This window comes from Notechis scutatus, chromosome 3, assembly GCF_049901735.1.
Source record: "Notechis scutatus isolate UNSWTSFEM ecotype Mainland chromosome 3, rNotScu1.2, whole genome shotgun sequence".
NCBI classification, from domain to species: domain Eukaryota; kingdom Metazoa; phylum Chordata; class Lepidosauria; order Squamata; family Elapidae; genus Notechis; species Notechis scutatus.
The window spans coordinates 29,187,606-29,210,430 of record NC_142011.1 but is presented as its reverse complement, the minus strand read 5'-3'; the positions used below and the strand labels follow the sequence as shown (position 1 = coordinate 29,210,430).

Sequence of the window (22,825 nt, the reverse complement as noted above, 5' to 3'; positions counted from 1 at the left end):
TATTATTCTTTTTCAATTCAATTCTATGCATTTCTGAAAATAGGTGCAATGTTGTCTGGCTGTAGAAAAAATAAACCCAACCTGGGTTAGGTACAGTTTTATCATTGTAATTACTATAGAGACACTTCAAATGCACAGACTACTTTTGTTGCTGCTAAAATTTTCAGCCCTCTCCCCTGCCTCAATGCTACTAAAGCTGTTCTAATTTTGCCCTTTTGTTCTGTCCGAAGTCAGTCAGACAGCTTCAGGGATTGATCACTTCCTTAATTGCAGTAATTTTACCTTAAATACAGGCAGCTGAGAGTTCATCATCAAGTTGCAAATTTCGCTGTTGAGTAAGAGACCTCCCCCAAGCAAAATAATTATGGATAATAACAAGTGTATCATAATAAATGCAACACACAACAAATGTGCTCTAAGGACATGAAGTAGAGTCACAAGGGCTATTAAGGAAGCCCCATGCTTTTCTCTCTGCTTTTTGGTTAAAAAAAGAAGACAGAAAACAATGTAATATTCTTAATTGTCTCTTGTAAACTGGAATCTAACTCATCAACCAGCTCTGTTGGTTTGTTATAAATAATACCCAATTTTACTCGTGTCCAAAGGGTAGCTTACCAGTGTCATCAGCATAGATGAGAACTGCCACCTCAATTTACATCCCTATATAAAAGGCTATAATGAAGGCAGCAGGGGATACACACTTAAAGTTAATTATAGTATTTGCATAGGGCTGCACCTGAAAGGAATCTATTTTCTACTATTCTCCCTTCATCTTTCTCATTTATTTTGACCCTTGTTGCCTATTTCCCTTCCTCCCAGCAACCAACTTCAGAATAAAAAATGGAATATACCATGCACAGACATACACATACTATAAATACTCCCTTTAAGCACTGCATGCAATTCCAAAACTATTTCAAATCCACAGGGAATTATTCAGAAACAACAGCAACCAACAGAGGTGATTAAATCATTATAATCTGAAGTTTCAGAGTAAAAAAAATAGAATTGCTCTCAAACTAGATCATAGATGTAATGTTGAGTCCATGGTGCTGAGTTTGGTCATTTTTTTGCAAAGATGTAATGTTCTCAGTTTCTTAGTGTACAACAGAGAACTTAAATAAGCAACTGGATAGCTTATATTCCTGATAATATAAATTCTCCATTAAACAGATACCATAAATAGTGTAGATAGAAATACAGAATAACAAATGAGAGAATTGGAAGGGACCTTGGAGGTCTTCTAGTCCAACCCCCTGCTCAAGCAGACCACCGCATTCCATTCTGGACAAATGGCTGTCCAATCTCTTCTTAAAAACTTCCATGATGGAGCATCCACATCTTCTGGAGGCAAATCATTCCACTGATAAATTGTTCTCACTGACAGGAAATTTTTCCTTAATTCTAGGTTAGATCTCTCTCTCTCTCTGTTAACTTTCCGTTACTTGTCTTGCCCTCAGCTGCTTTGGAGAATAGTTGATCCCATTCTCTGTGACAGCCCCTCAAAAATGGAGACTGCTATAGTGTCACAACTAGTCTTTCTCTTCATTAAACTAGACATTCCTAGTTCCCAGACCATTCATTGCATAGTTTAGCCTCTAGTCCCCTAATCATCTTTGTTGCTCTTCTTTCATACTCTTTCTGGAGTCTCAACTTGTTAATCTCAATATTCAATTTTACTTATATTCCAGACCTCCTTCCTGGTCTGTTTACCACTATTTTCTCTAATTATTATTAAAATAAGGTAAGGAAAAAAAAAACCCAGAATTTTGTAACGTCCCCTTCCTCCAATGGTCACACTAATTAGCAACTAATTTGTGAAGATATTTCTTAAAGATTTTAATGCTTGATAATGTTTTGTTTTGGAAAAGTACTATGAAGAGTTCTTGTTTTTGAACTTTGGAGCTACTTTGGAAAGAAATCATCCCTGTTTTATTTTTTTCTCGGGGAGAAGAAACATATTTTCCTTTGGAAAAATACAGATAATTTTAGCTTAAATTGATGGGAGACTTAAAAGTATTTGCTCCTTTTCAGACACAATATGAAAGAAGAAAGATATATGTATAAATGAAACATTGCCTCTCTCTCCTACAAGGTGTCTTGCAATCAGAGGATAAGCCAGCTGGTCAAAAGAAATAGATCAAACCCACTTTTGTTTACTCCAAGAATTACAAATAAAGTATGAAAGATTTTCTTAATATAGATGTACCTGATCAGGCTTGGTTCCCCTAAGTAACCTTACTGGATCTTAAAGAGAGATAGTAAGAAATGAAAAGGTGAGGTTAACAATTGTTTAAAATGCTCAAATCACATAGACAGATTAACAGTAAAGCAAAAAAAAAATGGGTAGAGTCTATAATCCAATCAAGTATTCTATCTGGTTGTGTGCTTAATTTTAATTGCTTTTCTATTTATCTTTTTATGTTCTGCCCAGTCACCTGTCAGAGAGATGGGTGGTATATAAATTTAACAAATAAAATAAATAAAATTGCTGCTTTTCTCTTATCACTACACTTCAAATTATCCCATCCAGTCTAAATCGAAGAAGCAGAGATGTCATGGTCGTTGCTACTACACTGCCAAAATTTTGAAAAAGCACCAACCCCAAAATAAACCACGTTATGGCTAAACAACACGGAATCCCCAAAATGAGGCCCTGAACGCAGCTCAATGTTTGCTTCAAGGCAAAATAGCATGTTTTGTTCAAACATTTTGTTTTGAGTTCCAAAGACTCAGTACAATGGTTTTGAAGCATTTTGGATAGCCCTATACCTAATTAGTCACAGGAAACTACTTCAAAGAGGAAGAGACTCTGGGAAACTAACTAGTTGTCTTGTTTTCAATATCTGGCAAGGATGAAAAATAGCAACTCCAGAGTTCTTTGTATCCAAAAGTTAAAGCAAGGTTTTGGAAAGCTAGTCATGGCAAACTAACTTTATGGTTAAAAAAAAAAAAAATCTACATCATAGCAGTAACTCATTATGCTTTTGTAGTAATGTGCTTTTTTATGCATGTGTTTCAGCCAAGCATGTTGCATAGACAAAACAATTGTAAACACACCAGAACCAGGAGATAGGCAGCAAATAAATTTTATAAATAAATAAATTTACAGCTTATTTTTTTTACAATGAAGGAGATCAAGAAATAAATAAAATGCAGCAAGAAACAGGACGAAAAATATTTTGGAAATGTCTAGTTATTTATTGTATAACTTTTAAACACAGCATTAAAATATTAATAAAAAACATTATTAAAACATGCACTGTTTATGCTTCACTGCTTTTACTACTGTCGACAGGGACACCAAACATACCAAAATGTTCTTAAAAAATCAAGTTAAGGACAGAATTAAGGATGTTGAATTTCCCTTACAGATTACAGGTGTATCCTCTATAACACTCATTACATCATTATTATTGTCAGGAACCTATTTCAGCAATATTTGGTTTCAAAAGTATGGCCTCATTGTTATAGCACTGAGATTTTTATAAATATCAAAGTAAACACCTTTTATCCACCACTATTCACTTTTGATATCTCATGCAGAGTTTCTCATGATGGATTAAAACCTTTTTTTCCATTTGACTACCTTCATGCTCTACATGCTGTATCATTTGTTGTATTGATATGAATCCATTTCATCTGATGTATCCAAAATAATCCGTATCTATATTCAAGGGACTTAGTTGACAATTAGCTTGACTTTGATATGCTTAAGCTTACCTGATCTGTCCAATGTACACTATCAAAATGTTCTTGGGAAAGGGGAGGAATTATCACTACCTAGAACAGGGCTGTCAAACTCTTGGCCCATGGGCTGGATGCGTCATGGGCTGGCCAGGGCCACGCCTGATTTAGCAAAGGCAAAAAAAGGCCCGATATATAATATTATGCCACCGTGAGGTGAGTTTGACATCCCTGATCTAGAAGGAGGAAACTGCAGTGATAAATGGAAATAATCATAACAACTTAATTCCTTCCATGTATATTTTGGATCTCAATTCCCAAGTCAGTCTATGGCAGGGCTGTCAAACTCGCGGCATCATGACTTTTCCCCCCTTCACTAAACCTGGCGGGGGCGGGGCCAGCATGTGATGCATCCGGCCTGCAGGCTGCAAGTTTGACACCCCAGGTTTATCGGAAGCTGAGGTTCAACACATCTAGGAGGAGGAAACTGCAATGATAAATGGAAGTAATCATAACAACTTAATTCCTTCCATGTATATTTGGGATTTCAATTCCCAAGTCAGTCTATGGGAAGCTGACGCCCAACACATCTAAAGGTACCAGGTTTCAGCATGTTTAAACATTGAGAAGGTGGAGAAGTTACATAAAATTGCCACACACAGAAGTGTGTGGAAATGATCATGAGCATCTTTTCCACACACTTCTGCAATTCTATCATCCAACAAAATTCCAAGGCTTGGTGAACGAGCTACAAGTCAATGCATTAAAAAGAAATCTTCAAAATGAATTTTTCAAAAGTTACAAAATAAAAATAATTTTGTTACTAATACATGGGTTTGCTTTGGAATGTGGTGTGAAAAAGTTGGTGTCAGATGAACATTTATGTACAATTGAAGTATCATGGCTTTCTTGAGAACAACCTGGAGAAATGCAACAGGTTTTTCCTAAAAATATCCATAAGTGATTTTAAAAAAGTATATCAAAGAAGCAGAAAGGCATCAATATAATATATTATATGGCTCAGATACTTATGGGACTGCCTTGGAAAAAAGACAGTGTAAGAAATTTCTAATTCGGGGTCTTTGCAGAAGAAAATATATATTACAAACAGACAGAAATATGAAATCCAATTTGAATATGAGAAAAATTTATATAAACAATAATACTGAGATGGTTTATTGTAACCTAGTAGAGAGATGTTCTTAGAACATACTCTTTTAAAAAATAAAATGTCATTGTAAAACTGAACTTATACAAACACATCTATGTATAACTGCAACACTCAAAGTCATTATAGAAGACATTTTTTCTTGCAGTTATTACTTGTGCATAGTATGATCACCCTGTCCATGGACAGAAGCATTCTTAACGTAGAACTCCCACAATAATTATCAATTTTCCTCCTATATTCTAGACAGCTGGTTATCAATTAAATTCTACAGAAATAAAACAGGAACATTTTAAAAAAATTACATGGTTGTACAAGAAACCTTAATTCAAATATTCAATTTCACTTTATAAAAGTCAACATTGATAACCAGCTGTTGCATATTGAGATATGCTCCCATGTGAACAAACCTTAAAATCAGATTATCTGCATCAGTTTTTCCAAATGCTTTCCATCCTTCTTTTTTCCTACCAGCTTTCCTTTGATGAAGCCATCTTATCATACAACACTTGTCAACTTCTATTGGCTATCATCTTAAATGACCATTCAAAGGGAATTGCTAATATTCCAATTTTGGAGCTACTGCTCCATTTAAACTGTTATCTTCATGAACATATGGTGCTTGGTTCCAACGTTCCACCTTTGTTTAAAAAACTTAACACAAATTCTTGGTTCCATTGGGTAATTTTTTTTTTTTTTACGAAGCAGTCTCTCTCCCTACGGTGTTCTTGGAAAAGACGGTGTTTGCCTTATAATCCATTCTGCATGAGGGTTCACATGGTACAGGTCTAAAAGATATGTATCTGGATCCAGGCAATGTTCATCTGTTAGAAGGGGAAAACAGTTTGCTTAGTTTAAAAAAAATGAGCTATAAATCCTTCACTACAGTTTATTTTATGCTTAGACAAATGATTTCATAAACAGTTTTCATGAAACATTATTCCCGGGCTACAAATAAAGATTAGGAAGGTGGAAGATCCTATGAAGAAAATGTTTCTAGTTGTAAATAGATGAATTAGGCTCGTGATAGAACCAAAGAGTCTGCTGAGCATTATGCTATAAATGGACTTGTAGTAGCTGGTAACATGCATTTGTTAAGAATGTCTCTGGGAAGCATTTTGATTCACACCTGGAAGCTATCTCCTCTTTTTCACTCTTTCAAAATCAGGTGTGAAACAACTTTTACCAAATACTATCTTAGGTGAATCCTTCATATTTCACACATAATGCTATATCAGAATTATGCTTTTGTCAGGTTGTAGGAACCAGGCTCACATTTGATTAAACGATTTTCTCTGAATGTCCAACCTGAACAATTTTCAGCAACTTCCATGCTGCTTTGTTACTGTGCACTGGTAAAGCTGTCAATTCTTAGTTGCTGCCCCGCCTATTTATTCCTTCAGCAGTATTTATTCTCCATTGCCAAAACTTATCCCTTGAAACTAGTAGCCCATATTCCCCTTGAACAAGAATTAGTGTAAGCATACATACTTATGTTGCCGCCAACTTCATAGAGTAGGAAGTTCATCGAATCCACTGAACCATTACTGCAAAACAAAGAAAAACACAACAATATATTTCAATGTTCAGCAAACAAACTATTTTTATTAATCTAGATCTAAGGTCAGAGAAATCTGTTTTTCAAAAGGTTAAAAAAGTTTAAAAACTATTTAAAATATGTCTTTTTAAAAAATCCCAGTTAAAACTTTCTCTTAAACAACAATAATTTTATAATAAAATATAGTTTTCCAGTTAGAGAGACTGATAATAAACCTATATGTGATTAAAATTAATCCAAGGTACATGTGAATGTAGAAAGTGTATTTATGCTGAGAATATCATGGACAGTTTCCTTCCCTTTCCCACTGCCGACCTCCAAATTGAAGAAATGGATCACTGAACAAATGAACTCCGAGTTCTCTCTTGAGGCACAAGTGATGAGACTCAAATTATCATACATTGGACACATTAGTCCAAACTCTCTGGCGAAGTCCTTAATGCTGAGGAAAGCGGAAGGAAAGAGGAGAGGACAGATAGCAAGCAGCAAGACACATTAACTCAATTATAGCAGCAATGGATATACCATTGGAAGACGTGAAGGGCCAAGTTGAGGACAGAACATCGTGGAGAAGGTTTATGTGGTCAACAGGTCACCTACTTGATGGCACATAATCAATCACATGTGAATAGCATGTAACTGATCTCGAAAAAGCCACACAATTACCACAGGTATAGAATAGCAGCAAAAAAGACTAGGGTTATAAATTCTAGAGAGTCTTTATATTTTATCTTTGCATAAGATTCTACAGCTCGAGACATAGTATCAATTTAATTAACTTCTATAATTTGACCATGGTAGGTGGAGATTATGAATGTTGTGTATAACACATGTGTAGGGCACACGCCGGTGAAAACTGCTCAAGAGGACAATAGTCTAGTGGAGACATTCCCTTTTTTCTCTTAACTTGTAGCAAAAGGCAACCTTCTCAAGAAAATAAAAAGGCTAAAAAAAAAAATCAATACCTATTGACAACATTTCAACTTAGCTCAACAGCCAGTTCAAGAGATTCTTGAACGTGTTAAAGGCAAACTGCACTGCTCCTGGTGGAAAAGACTTGCCATTAATAGAGCATTAAGTGCTAATGTCTTAAATCTATTGTGGCACATCCTTCCTTTTTCCACTCTATAGGCATATATTTTATTTACTGAAGAAGACAAGGAAACTACTTCCTATGCATAGGGAACCTCCTGCAAACAAATTATATCAGGAGATTTTCTAAGTCAGCCACATATTTGGGTCATGATTTTTAACTGTAACTAATTATAATTATAATTATTGCTATATTTTTAGCTGGCTTTTGACTAGCATAATTTGAAGACTAAGATCTCTATAACACAGCACCAGAATAGAACTGACTGCATTATCCAGGTTGGGGTTTGGCCCAAAAGGTTTTATAAGAATCCCAGCCAATATCAAGATTACAACTATAAAGAAACTATACAGCATAAGGACCAGCTAACAAGCAGGGTTTCTACATACTGGACATTGATGCTGTAAGAGCAACATTCACATGACAAAATACTTCTTTCCATCAGTTGCCTGGTTTCTTTTTTTAAAATTACATTGCACCGAATGGGGAAGAGACAAGAAAGAAATCAGAGTTGGCAGCAAAATGAAACAAAACATCCCTTTCCTAAGAAGTCTGTAGGGGGCGTGCATAAGCGCACCAATGTGCCTACCGTCCCTGTCCTATTGTTTCTTTTTATTTTTCTTATATGTATCCATTTCATGTATTCATAACTATGTTTACACTTATACCTATTATCTTGTAAGTGATTGACAAAACAAATAAATCAAATAAATAAATAAATCTTTCTGATCCTAGCAGAAAATGCCTCTTCAGAAAGCTGGATTTATTAGCAATCTTCATTAGCTAATAATGTGAAATTTCTTTAAATCTAGGTACCATGCTGACCTAGGCCCCTCTCATAAAGGGAAACAAGGTAGGACTACATGAATAAGGACCAGGGCTGAAGCCTAGACTTGAAAATCCAACTTGCCCCCCCTTTTCCACAACCATAAGACAGCAATAGCAAACCACTTTGGTATTTACTCCCAAGAAAATTACATGGTTATGGATTTGTGGATAATTACATGGATAAATCTTCAAACTTAAGCATTCAACAATAGATCCAATTTTCTCCATTCATCTTACTCTGACACAGCTTCCCAATTAAAATATGTAGCATTTTAATATTAGCACATGCCATATTAAATGTAAAGTGCAAATGCAAAGATATCTTTAGCAAAGATGTTGCTTATATTTATTTTGCTCTCTTTTAGTTTTGAGGGGAAATGGCTGATATTAACAACTTGAAGTAGGCCCAAGTAAAAAAAACAGACACAGCAGCAATTTTAAGAATGCTACTTTAGTGTTGGAGACAGGGATGGGCTTCAAAAATTTTAGCAAGGGGTTCTCTGCCCGGTTACTGGGTAGGCATGGCATGGTGGGTGTGGCCTAGTCAGCCTCCTGCACTACAGCGGGGGAGTTTTTGCCTTCCCCAGCTCTGGAGGTTTTCTTCAAGCCTCCGGGAGGGCGAAAACAGCCTCCCCAGCTCCGGAGGCTTTCTGGAAGCTGGAAACAGGCCCGTTTCCGGCCTTCCTGAACTTCTAGGAGGCCTGTTTTTCACCCTCCCCGAGCGCCCTGCACTTACCTACATGTAAAACGGGCTGCATGGGGACTCCTGGGAGGGGCAGAGTGTGTGGGGGCCAGCCAGGATTAGAATTTGGGGGCCCTCCAAACTGTGCAGAATCTTAGCCAGGGGTTCTCCCGAACCCCTGCAAACCCCCAGCAGCCCACCCCCAGTTGTTGGGCACATAAAAGAATATTTAAAGCCTATCCCAAACTTTCCTTACACGTTTTAAGGAAAACAAAATAAAGTAGCTTATTCACACTTTCTACTTTCCCAGGACTAAGCAAACATCTCACCTCTTCTACCTCCTTCAGGAACAGACCCAGGTTCCTCCAGATTGACTATATTTGTATGGGATGGTAATTTCAAAAGCAGAACAGTGTTTTTCAAAGAGTGGCAATCTAATGAAACACGTGCATATTTGTTAGAATCTCTTCCTTCAAGGTAGAATCAGGCTGGTTGCCATGGATACTGAATACCAGTATCTTCTTCCATCTCTGCTGTGCCTCATAATCAAGAGATGGTTTCGTTACACCAGATATTAATCTGCAGAACTACACTTGCCTTACTTTGGATTCTTTTAACTTTAGGAATTTTTTGTCAATTATAAGGCGAAGAGGGATTTCTTTTAGTTACCAATCCCTATGTAGGAGTGTTCTAATTTTCATGGTAGTAAAGTACAGGACTACATTATTCATAAAGAAGTTTTTATCTTGTAATTAATTATTTTTAAGTATTGTAATGTACAGATACACTTAGTAGCTTAATATACATTCCCCAGAAAACACCTTCAAATTTGGAAAGTCTTAAAACTTTCCATTAGGCTTAGGGCGCTGCCCACAGTCATGAAAAATCAATCAATCAAGCACTCACTGAAACTCTTTGCATACTATGATTGAGCTGACTTCTCTAGCTACTGAAAAAACACAGACACAAGATCTGTTTCCTTTAAATGGTGTTTAACTCACAGTCTTCAAATTCCTCCTGCTTAACATACAGATAAAACCAAGCCATAGCTATGCTCTGCTTGGCTTAGGGTAAGGAAGAAAATGGGAAATTATTACCATTTGATTATGTTGACTGTGCTGACAATACTCCAGCCATTCTGACCAAGGTTCTTCTGGAACTGTCTCAGAACATCAGCTACTTTTGTTCCATGAGTTAAATGAACTTCCAGTGAGTCTTTTAAGAACAAGGAAGCCTGGATTTTGACTATTTTGCAAGGCTGAAAGAAAGGGACAGCAATAAGAGAGATATGAATAAAGAATTAAATTAAAAATATTGGACCAAGATAAAAACATGGCTAGAGGAAATTACTCATGGTAGGTTGGAGTGAAGCTGGAATTATTTCTCCTGGGAATCATTAAAGAAAAATATTCCCCTAAAATTAGATATTTGATTACACATATATTAAAGGTGGCATGAATTGCATTGGCGCAGGCTTGGAGGATGTCCACCATACCATCTAACAGCATTATAATTCACAAAATTTTAGAATGTGCAGAGATGGATAGGCTCACGTTGAAATTAAAGGATAAGGAGGATTCAGAGTATTATTTATTTATTTTGGAACATTTGGTACCAATGGTTAGACAGTAAAGTACAATAAAGAAAGGTTACAAAAGGAATTTAAAAGGAAGAAAAAAGGGAAATAAAATTGGAATACTAGCAAACAGACAGGACGAGGGAGAAGTTATAGAAATTGAGGAGCTGCTAGGGGAAAAAAGCAAGATTCAGATAGACATCCAGATTAGGATTTATAATTACCTAGATATACTGTAGAAATATATGAAAATATACAGTAATAAATGATAAAATGTGTTCCCTTCCTCCTCCCATACTTACAGAATATTAAACTACAGCCCATAGTCTATAAATACCCTTGATGTTTTAGATATATATACATATATTAAGTGTCAATATGATGTTCTTTTCTCTCTTTTTTGTTTTTTTCTTCTCTTTTAATTTGAATTAGTGACCTATAAAGATGATATAGCTTTGTTTATTAACATTAATTAAGAACTGTGAATTAATATAGTTAATATGCTAAAAAACCTGTCAAATTCTTTGTGTACATATGGTACTTAGTGTACTGCCAAGAAAATGATATTGAAAGATGTCGATATAATTTCTATTACAGAAACTTTTGTAAATCTTTTTAACGTTTTGTTTTTTGTAAACTTTTTAATATCTTGAACTTTAATAAAGTACTTTTTTAAAATTAAAAAAAAAGAAAGAATTAAATTAAAAATAAATCCAAATGCCTGTAACAAATATGGAGGTATACTGAGTTAATCAGGGTGTGGAGTTACTCTTACCTCCAAATATTTGCTGTGTGTAAATCTCCAGGCAGTAAGAAGCAAAGAGTAAGAATGCCATAAAGAAATGATTAAAACCACTTCTTTCACATATAAGAGTAGTATGAGTACCTAGAACTGATAAAACATGACCGCCCCCTTGTGTTTACATGAGGGAGAGACTTACTTTTCTTGAAGGCATTTGTCACAAAAAAACACAGCCCAATTTCTTTTTAATCACACAAGAATCACATGAAAGGAACTGCTTTGCAGGATTTTGATGTTCTTTTGCACATCAAAACTCAATGTACAACCCAAAGCCACTGAAAAGTCATTTAGATGACAAGTTAGGCATGATTGTAACATCTAGGGGAAGCAATACTGTGAGCCATCATTTCATTTGTGTACATGCCTGGAATGGACTATTAAATCAGCCTCTACATGCTCCTTGACTTACAATCACAGCTGAGATTAGAATTTCCATTGTCAATCATTGCGGTCATAAGTTGAGTCACCATGTGATCAGACCTGAGTTTATGGCCATTTTACTGTGGTTGTAAATCCAGTCACATGATAACCAGTGGATTTTTTTTTTACCGGAAACCAGCAACAAACATTGCAAATTGATATCACTTAACAGCAGGACAGTGCAACTAGTCATAAATGTGAACTGATTGCCTAGCATTTAATTTGCAATCATGTGGATTGGTTGGAATTCAAATTTAGGACATTAACTGACTTTTTCAGAGGCCATAATTAATTCAAACTGTTATTAAGCAAATGGTCATAAACTGAAAACTACATTAGAACAGATGCACTTCATTTCTACTCTTTCCAGCTCCCATTCTGTTCTTCAAATCATCCATGCTTACAATTGGATGCTAATCCCCACACATATCAACATGAGCAGATTCTCCCTGTCATTTTTATTTACCAAAATTATTAGGGAGGATAGATAGCTTTAGTCCCATATTTATGATGTTCTAGTAATACAAAATGGCTGAACAGAGAAGATCTCACTCACTTCAACGTTGTTCTTTTCCGTCTTTTCCTTGTCTGCATGAATCTTTCTTAACAGATTCTTGATCTTCCTGTCGTAGAACTGATACTTCCAGCTGCTGTTCTCATTCAGTTTTCTTATTTGAGTTACCAAGAAAGAAGGAACCTAAAGCAAAGGTGTGCAAACTTTCAGTGACACAGTTCACTCATATCAGAAATCTTCATGAAATCATTCTTAATTATCTCCCAAAAATGGGAGAAACAAACAACAAATGTTGTGGTGGTGTTTTTTGATATGTTTAATTATATTCACCACACCCTTACATGTCCAATTATTTTATCAGCAATTTTTTTTCTGAAATTTCCTGGTTGCTTGAAAAAGGTAGTTCTTTGATCAAAGTTATCTATATACGAAGAACGACTTTGAATCTAAATAATGGAATTTGTAAATACTGTCAGCCTGAACTAGAAAGTGAAAGGAGATTGTTTTAAATGCTAAAAAGATCTTTTTAACCAACACTTTTCTCTTTGCATAAATTTTGCTAATAATAATTTAAGAATCACTTAAAGTTTCCCCTAACTTACAGTCCAGAGCAAAGCTTGATAATGGATCATCATTCGAACAATATCTGCTGCTCCTTCTGCCAGCTGCTTCTCTTTTCCTTCTGGGATCTTGGTTGGCAAACTCTTGTGCATGAAGAGGTTTGGAGCAATCACAGTGGAAACATTCCAGAGACTCATCTTGTTTTTTCTTTCTTTGGTAACTACCAGCCTAAGGAATTCCAGCAGTGCCTGAGACAGGAGAAGAGAGAAACATCTGATTCCAGAGTGACTGAATATTAAGGACTGTTTACTGATGACACCTATCTGCTGCCCAAATCTGCAAATTGAGCCGAGTGGGTTGTTCAGTGTTATGATCCTTCTAAAAAGGTATGATAGAACTACTTTGCACATCAAAAATACTTCAATGTTTGAACACAGCAGTCTTTAACTTATACGAGTTAGCAGAAAGTCCTAATAGTTCTGCATTACTGATACCTTCAAAATAGGGGTGTCAAACTCAATTTTATTGAAGAGTGCATCATGGTTGTGTTTGACCTTCGGGGGTGGGTGGGGGGGGGGTGGAGGCGTGGCATGGCCAGGTCGACGTCACTTGTGTTGGGGGCGCCTGTGGCGGCCCAAGCACTCTGCCAGTGAAAATGGGCTCCCAAGCTCCGTTTTCAGCTGCAATGGCCTCCTGCAACTCTCTGCCAGAGATAACGGAGCTCCGGAGGGCTGCCCACAGCCCTCCCGAGCTCCATTTTCGTTTGAAGAGGCACTGCAGGCTAGTCCCGTGGACCAGACCTAAGCATCCTGCGGACCGGATCCAGCCCCCAGGCCTTCATTTTGACAGTCCGGCTTAGAATTTCAAAGCAAGTGCTATTTCCTGACAGGCAGATATACTACCGAAACACTGTTTTGAAGCTATCCAGTAATTTTATTTTGTTGCTAATAAGCCCATTTTTTGAAATAAATTTTCCTAGAGGCTAGGTTTTTTCTCTCTGCAACACCACAAACTGCTGTTTACTTTTTATTTTTAAATTTTTTAAAAAATCTACATTTGATGGGGCATGGAGTCTAACAGATACCAACAAGTCCTAATCATTCTGGCAAAATGATGTCCGCTTTGTCATAAAGAATAGGAAATGATGAAACAAATACAATTAAACAAAACAGCAACAACTGTATGCAAATTTGTGGAATTTTTAAAGCAATTATGAACAATTTTGCTGAACCCATCAAGGCCCATCAAGTCAATCACTATGCAAGGATAGGGATCCTGGAAGTGGCATCCCCACATTTTCTGAAATACTACTCATTGCCCCCCCACCTTTTTTTTTTAAAAAAGAACCCCTTCCATTTAATGCTATTATAGGAATATCAACAATAAAGTGGCTGGCTGGGGAATTCTGGAAATTGAACACATCTTCAAGCTGCCAAGGCTGAAAAAGCCAGACTAGTCTAAAGTCCAGGGAATTCCTGATCAGCCTATTCCAAGTAGTTTCCAAATATTTAGCACAGGCCTAACATTGCAAACTTAAGAGTCTAACAGCTGGATAAAATTGGGAATCTGAGACCTTATGCCAAAAAAAATATGTACTACAATGTATTACCAAGCTATAGCTTTTATTCAGTGATTTATTGCCACTGGAAATTATTCAAGTCATATCTCCCTGGGTAGCATTTGCCTGATTACCTTCAGGGTGTTTCGATTAGGTTCTGGTAAAATCAGTATGAGCAGATTGAGAGCCTGCAGCCTATGTTTCAAATCCGGGATATCTGTAGTGGAGAGAATTTTGAGAATTAAACCTCTAAGATCCTGACTCTGAATAGCCCGTTGCTCCATTTCACACATCTGGTATGCAAAGCATTCAACATGACCCGAATAAGGTAGGGTCATGACCCTAAGTGATGGGAAACTGCTACAATCATAGGAACTACTGAAGTTATTCAAAAGTGTGCGCAAACAACCATTTAACCAAACAGCATTTTCTATGACAATTTCAGTTGCATCATCTTAAAATAATAATAATAATAATGCCAAGGTGAGCTGCATCTTCTTCCAGACAACCGTAGGAAATTAAATGTAAAAACGAACATAATACAGCAAGTGAGGCAAGACAGAAACACGTGTGTCTCTCAGAACAGCGGAAGGTTTCTATTCACAAAATGGCTTCACCAAGGTGGGTGTGGATAGGCACAAAATACTCATTTATATAAGAGTGCAAACTGATGGATTTATTTTCCATTATCTTCTTTATCCCTCCTTCCAGGATCACCTTTATCATCCTCACTTTCTTTCTGAATGTTAGGTGAACTATATTTCTGAATACAGCTCTGGGCTATAGCCACACATCATTTTTTATTTCCTTCTGCAAGTTCAGAAGGAACTCTTCCAATTCTTGGAAATTATTATGTTCAACCTTGCTTTATTTTGAGGCATATCATCATCCTTTTCCATTTCTACTTTTTTAAAAATCTAACTATACAATAAAATCAAGTGAGCAAGGAATCTAGGAGGCAGCAGATGATGCACCTACTTCTAGCTTATATAAAAGTTATCACGATCAAGCAAGAAAATAGACATAGACAGCTAAAGAACATGTCCACTAACACATCCACTACAGCGTAATGCCAACCCTCCCCCCCAAGAAGGCAAGAAAAAATGAGCACTGAAGGCTATGAAATCTTCTCTGCTTGGCCTAGCACTTACTCTGCACAGCTGCAAAGGCAGGCAAGTATTCTGCTGTCAGAAGAGGTGTTGGTAACTCTCGAATAAATCTCTTCAGCAGACCAGAGACGTCATTTTGATGCACCTCATCCCACCGGAAGAAGCCACTGTAAAACTCATTTTCCAGTTTTTGTTCCAAACACTAATACAAGGGGAAGAAAATGAGGAAAGGGAAAGAGAAAAGAGATGCCTCGAGGTTAAACAGACTTTGGGGGGTATTTGGTTAAAACAAGCCCCTGGATGAAGGGGAGAGAAATGTGATCCGCATTAACAGCATGTCTGCCTTAAAATGCAACTACAGAAACCAAGGATGAATGGATCAACATTTGGAATTAAGGAAAAACAGTAACATAGCATTTTCCCAGTGACAAAATACAGTACCTCACCTTGCAAACTGAATAACTCTTGCTAAGAGATGGAAAGCTTATTAGTATTCCAGTCCACATTGAATACATCACAATGATTTACTGCAGCAATAATCGAAATGATTGGGGTTTTTAATCCCTCTGAATTTAGCAAAAAGTGGCATTCTTCCTGCTTGCTGCTGCCATTTTCTGGTCAGATGGCTGAGTTACAAGCTCTCAGAGCAAGGAACTCCTTCTTTATCCAACATGAAATAACAAATGGAAGCATATTCTCTGATTGACTACAATATTACATTAAGTTGTCTTGCATTTGTTTTACCTACGATCCAAAGTGGTTTTGCTTATATATGACAGTTAACCATGGTTTGTAACAGTGGTGGGATTCAACCGGTGTTACTACCGGTTCGGTGATTACATTTTGCACGCGCGTGTAAGAACACCTATAGCTATGCCGCTGGGACAGCTGAAAAGTGCTGCGCGCAGGTGCACAGTGTTTGGAAAGCCTCTTTTTTCCTGCTTTTTCAACCTCAGCTGTGCCGCGCAAAGCAGCTGAGGTTGAAAAAGCACGAAATAAAGGACAGGTAAGAGCCCGGGCGGGCAGGTGGGTCAAACAGCAGCAAACACAGAACCAGTTCTGTGTCTGCTGCTCTTCAGAGCTACTGGTTACATAGAGCTGGGCAGAACTGGTAGCATCCCACCCCTGGTTTATAAGTAAAATGACTAGCTTTGATAAGCTATTATCAAGTCAAATACAATTAGGCATAAAGTGATGAGTGAATGAGTTACTGTAGAGTTGAGACTTCCCTATGTTATGAACAGATAATAACACTGAATAATAATTTTACTTTCTAAGCCAACATAACTCCTGAGAAACCCCCTTAACCTTTGCATCTTATAGAAGATTCCAACTGTGATGCAGAAGCAACTATATTCTTCTAAAAATCTGCATGATGTGCCAGATATCTAAGACGATACATAAAGAATGACAGAGAGCTAAAACTTAACTAATGCTTGATAAGTGATCAGAATATACACTGTCTTCATAAAAACGATACTAAGGCTACCGATTCATCAATTTTATAAAAACCTTTCCTAAACACTTAGCAGAGGTATTCCAAAGAACAATCCAGCCACCAGGAATTGTCTGACCGTGTACCAAAAACTGTCTAGTAACCCACAGATGGACTGTGGTCTGCATCAGTGATGCTATTCTACTGGTTCAGGCAAGTTCTGGCATATCGGTAGCGCCGAAGATCAGCTGAGACCGAACCAGTTCTCTCTGACGTGCTGCTGTTGGGCCCACCCACCTGCCCACATTCCCATGCTGACCTTTATTCCCTGGCTTTTGAAGTGCAGCTGCTTTGCGCAGCACAGCAGATTGAAGCACATCAGCTGTTGAAGCTACAGGGATTGCAGGTGGTGAGTAGGAACGCCTCTGCGCATGTGCGGTGTGTTTGCCATGCGCACACGCAAAGCGTGTGCACATGCGCAAGCACTATTCTGTCTTTTGATTCACTTGCTGAATATAAAGACAGATACGGCAACTACAAGTTCTTCCATACAAAGTTTCTTTTATTAGATTATATTAGGTATCCTCAAGGTAACTCACAGTTATGTTGAGATGCATCTAATGTCCAATTCTTTGCATAGTTGAAATCAGTGTAAAATGATAGTAATCTTTCTATCCCATATTTCATCCCATAGTCGTAGAGGCAGGGGTTAGAGCTGCCACCATGAGGCTGTGTTCAGGCAAGAGTGAAGAAACCTCCCCCAACCCCCCAAGGGTCAATTCAGTGACCAATCAGGGTTACAGATGTGGCCACATGACATGAACTACATTTCCCAGGATACCGTAACTACATTTACCATGATACATTCCCTTAAGGGGACAGCTCTCAATTCCTAACTATCCCAAATCCCATTAACTCTAAACTGTCTGGACAACACAACGCCCCCCAAGCCACACCCACCGAACCGGTGGTAAACCTCTTTGAAACCCACCACTGGTCTGCATTCTATTTACTTTTATTTAGATCTCATCTATGATCTACTTCTGTATACCACAGTGGATGATACTGCAGATCAAATGGATCTTTTCCCAAAAAAACATGGTCCAAATGCTGATGTTCTCATGAAGATTACCCAATAAATTTCCAAAGAACTCCAGAGGAAACTGAATTAAAAACCATAGCAACGTACCTTAATGCGAGACTGTGACCCTGAAACTCTCAGAATTCCTTCTGTATCCAGCCCTTTCTTTTCCAAACATGAAAGCAACTGTGAAGCAAAAGGGCAAATCATCACGAGAAAGCAACAATATTGCAGCCAAATTCAAAAAACAGAATTGATAACAACAAGAGATATAAAACGAACCTACCGCTTGTAGTATCAGGGGAACCCGGGTGTTTGAAAGCTTTTGATCATTTTCCAGCAAAGTGCCAAGTGGAACTCCAAAAAGTTTGTGGTCTGCAATGAAAGCAACTTATATTTAAAACTATTTCATCTCTCAAATAAAACAAAAACGTGAACAAATAAGGACAGCTTAGTAGACCATAGGAAAAAACAACTGTACTTAAAACAACAAGACCATAATGCGATTAGGATGTCCACCAATTCAGCTTTCTCTTGTGGTTCTCTAGCTCTGCCTGCCATTCACCTGTTTCCTTGATGGACTGTACCCTGGACCTTACTTGAGCCACAATAAAGCAGGAGAGAAAATAGCTTTGAATTTAACATCAGCTGTGAAGAAGATGGAAATAAATCAAAAAACAGCCACCATGCATGGGCTATGGTTGTGATGTGGTGGACTAGGGGCAGAGCTCTCACCTCACAATCTGATGCTGTGAGTTTGATCCTAGGCTGAGGCAGATATTTCTCTCTCTGGGCACAATGAGAATATATCTGCTGAATATAACTCCACATTGGCAACAGGAAGGGAACCCGGTCAGTAAACACTTAGCGCCATTCAGTTGCCCAGACTCCACCCCGCAAGGGATTATGGAGTCATTAAAAAAAGATACATGGGCTATACTTCTGGCTCAAGACAGGCTTGTATGGTCAAGCAATATTATGAAAATATTGTGAACTTTTCACAATGACATATTCAAGAAGAGAAAAGAGTTAAGATCTAACCAAGAGCTGCAACATCCATGAAGGCTGATAGAGATTAGATTCCAAATCAGCTGGCTCCTTGATGTGGTAGCAATAATGGCCAAGCTATGACAGCTATAGCACAGCAATAGTATAAAAGCAGCAGTCATGGCTGCAGGAAGGTGATTGGAGAACATGGGTACCTTCCCTTATTATTGAACTGGCTAGTGAATACTGAAGCATGCAGAGGATGCAGTGTGGAGACTTGTTGAAGGCTCATTTCTTGGGACAAAAAACTCCTCCTCACATGCTAGGAATCTCCATCATACAAATGCTGAGGAGTTGGACAGAGAAGCTGGACAGATATTCTGAATGTACAGACAGGCGGCATTTGGGCTTGCAGAACACAGAGAAGGTAAGATGACCTTTTCTCTCATCTATATATCCTAATCGTAATCGCCTCTCTCACAGAGCAAATCATCCTAAAAAAATATGTTTTCGTTTTCTGAATAGGGCTGTTTCCCCCTAAAACTATTAAGTGATTTAGTCTCCAAAGATATCGTGGTGACAATTCAAACAGGAGCAGAAATTACATGTATCAAATTTGCAAAGAGATTGCAATTTCCACACCAGCAACCTTCAACCTTTTGGTTTCATTTCAGGGACCAATTCTGTGTAGAGTGGTTTTTCCACAGTGGTGTGTGTGTTCATGTCCTACCTGCATCCTACGTATGTGCGGATGGGGCTTTGCTCACTTGCATGGGTTAGTTCCTGGTGGGCCACAGACCAGTGCCAGTCCATGGCCTGGGGGCTGGGGATCCCTTTCCCAAACCACAGTGGCAAGCAGCTATCAAATAAGCTTTCCCATTTGTCATTCAACAACTGTATATTTCCTCCTACCCCATCAATTTCAGGAAACACACCTTACAGGTACCATAGAAAAAAAAGGGGGAGGGATGAAAAACAGTTTACCTGATGACTTTCGTTTAACTGCCTTGTTCCTCTTCAGCTCTAAGCCAACAATATCACAGAGTGCAGTTAGTTCAATGAGTGCTAGGGTAGGAATTTTCTTCATGTCCTGCAGAGACAGATCTTCTGTCCTGGTTACTCCTAGCCTCCCCTTAGGGATCTTAAACTTCTAAATCAAAGAATCAAAAAAGAAGAAATTAGTGTGACAGTCCACTTTCTTCAAAGTAATGAATAGATAAAAACAGGAAAAAGGTTGGGTAAAACTTGATTGCAACTCAGCTTCTTCTAGAAGGTTGCAAGAGCATCCGTGTAATAAAGTTCTTCCAAAAAATGGGGAACAGGTACAGTATTTTCCAGATATTTCTTCTGTTGATGTTCTGAAGATGTTTTGTGAGTGAGAATGGGGACAGACACCCCCAGAAAGGCAAGCTACTACATTCATTAATAGTCTCCCAACTCTAAAAAAAAAATGAAAGTTCTGAAATCCTACTGATTACATTTTGCCATTCAGCCATCAAATTTCAGAGTTTAACAGATTAACAGAGTTGGAAGGAACCTTGTAGGTCATCTAGTCCAACACACACACACCTGCCCACGCAGGAAGCCCTACACTATTTCTGACAGATGGCAGTTCAGCCTCCAGTGATGAAACTCTAACAACTTCTGAAGGCAAGCTGTTCCATTGGTTGATTGTTCTCACTGTCAGAAAATTCCTCCTTATTTCTAGGTTGAATCTCTCCTTGATCAGTTTCCATCCATTATTCCGTATCTGGACTTCAGATGCTTTGGAAAACAGGTTGACACCCCCCACCCCCCGGGTGATAGCCCATCAAATATTGGAACACTGCTATCATGTCTCCCCTGGTCCTTCTCTTCACTAGACAAGCCATGTCCAGTTCTTCTAACCATTCTTCATATGTTTTACCGTCCAGTTCCCTAATCATTTCTGGGAGTGTTTATAAATGGGAGTACATGCAGCTCATGGTATGGCCAACCCTGGCTTAAAAACACTGGAACTCTTACAGACAAACAGCTCTCTTCCTTTATTCTCCGGATTTCCCTTGGGAATGATCCCTTGAGCAGAATTGCAGCCTGCTCTGAATAGGCAACTTCAGTGCTGAATAATTCTTCTCTCACAGAATCTCTTAGCGGAGACTGAAAGTCCGGGATTCCCATGGGATCTAAAAATAAAGATGTTTGAATGAAGAAAAGAACATAATAAACAAGACAGAAATTTATACTTCTATCTACTGCCTCAAATCAGTCTACAAAAATACAGATTGGTTTTTAAAATAAATAGTTCCCAGGGTCCTAAAACCAAGTAGCAATCAAATGTAAATAATCTAGGTTTTATATCTAGAATGAAGAGGTTAAATAAAAAAACTTTATGTTAACATACAAGCCCAAAAATTTAACTATGCCCTTTCCATCTGAAAATCCAGTTCTTTGAAAGATTTCAATACATACTGCTTGTGTTAATCAGTATTTTTTAAATGAACTTATTTTGTTCAATCAGTTGAGCTCACCCAATAATTTCATTTTCAATAATTTTTGTCATGTAAACACAATATAACACATAAAATTTGCTCTTAAGAATTACAGCCAGATGTACTGTATGCATTTACTCTATTCTAAGCAAGATATGATTGCTCTGCAAAAATGTTACTGGAACAATTAACTAAGGTCTGTGTGTTCCAGCCTAGCTGGTTTTATCTACTTAAGTTCCTCATTTTTTACAATTTAAAAAGCAGTATTATTTTGTGAGGAGGTGAGGAAGTTATAAGACTACACTGCAAAGGAGATGGCTAAGCCTTCACTGTGATATTGATGTGACTATTTCTACTGGCAAGCTTCAAAAAGTTCTAGAAATCCAACCCTTAAGTGCTACAATTTCTTGCAAACATGGTATCACAGCATACTAATGAGCCATGGTGGCGCAGTGTTTAGAATTTAGTACTGCAAGCTACTTCTGCTGACTGCAGTTTGGCAGTTCAATTCTCACCGGCTCAAGGTTGACTCAGCCATCCATCCTTCTGAGGTGGGTAAAATGAGGACGTAGGTTGTTGGGGGCAATAAGCTGACTCTTAAAACCACTTAGAGAGGGCTGTAAAGCACCGTGAAGCGATATATTAAGTGCTATTATTATTGCTGCTAGTTGGAGAGTTACAAAACTATATTCAGTGTATAATCTCATGGAAAACCAGCAAGGTACAGAACATGTGGCAATTTCACAGCAAGGTACAGAACATGTGGCAATTTGTCAAAGACCACTTTTGTGGAGAAGAATTTAGAGAGGTATTTTTACTCTGGAGATGGCTAGAGAAAATACTCCCCAAACCTAGATAAATTATCCAAAAATAGATAACAGTGGTTTTTGTTTAGGTAAACACTTAAAAACCCATTACTCTTCATAATAGGGATGTTTAAATTGACTTAAAGAGTGCCATGGGGACTAAAATATAGCAATAGCAATAGCACTTAAGACTTATATACTGCTTCACAGTGCTTTACAGGCCTTTCTAAGCAGTTTTACAGAGTCAGCATATTATCCACAACAATCTGAGTCCTCATTTTACTGATCTTGGAAGGATGGAAGACTGAGTCAACCTTGAGCCCACCAGACTTGAACTGCTGAACTGCTGGCAGTCGGCAGAATTAGCCTGCAGTACTACATTGTAACCACTGCACCACCACGGCTCCTATATCTGAAATTCTCCCAAATAAATTCTATTAAGATGAAAGCTGTTAAAATTATCAATGGTAATTTACTGTAATTAATTTATTG

The 22,825-nt window shown here is 37.8% G+C and overlaps 1 protein-coding gene across 1 annotated transcript in view; it reads right to left on the bottom strand.

Annotated features, from left to right (window-relative positions):
• Positions 1-3,178: 3,178 nt before the first annotated feature.
• Positions 3,179-22,825, bottom strand: part of ARHGAP40 (Rho GTPase activating protein 40) — a 68,318-nt gene continuing 48,671 nt past the window's right edge. The window contains exons 8-18 of the mRNA XM_087959045.1: positions 21,064-21,221; positions 20,044-20,209; positions 18,359-18,447; positions 18,181-18,258; positions 15,599-15,758; positions 14,582-14,664; positions 12,931-13,137; positions 12,371-12,511; positions 10,114-10,274; positions 6,347-6,402; positions 3,179-5,679 (exon numbers count right to left, since the gene is read on the bottom strand). Of these exons, the coding sequence (XP_087815171.1) occupies positions 5,573-5,679; positions 6,347-6,402; positions 10,114-10,274; positions 12,371-12,511; positions 12,931-13,137; positions 14,582-14,664; positions 15,599-15,758; positions 18,181-18,258; positions 18,359-18,447; positions 20,044-20,209; positions 21,064-21,221 (1,406 nt within the window). The 3' untranslated portion in view covers positions 3,179-5,572. The remainder of the gene's footprint in view (positions 5,680-6,346; positions 6,403-10,113; positions 10,275-12,370; positions 12,512-12,930; positions 13,138-14,581; positions 14,665-15,598; positions 15,759-18,180; positions 18,259-18,358; positions 18,448-20,043; positions 20,210-21,063; positions 21,222-22,825) is intronic.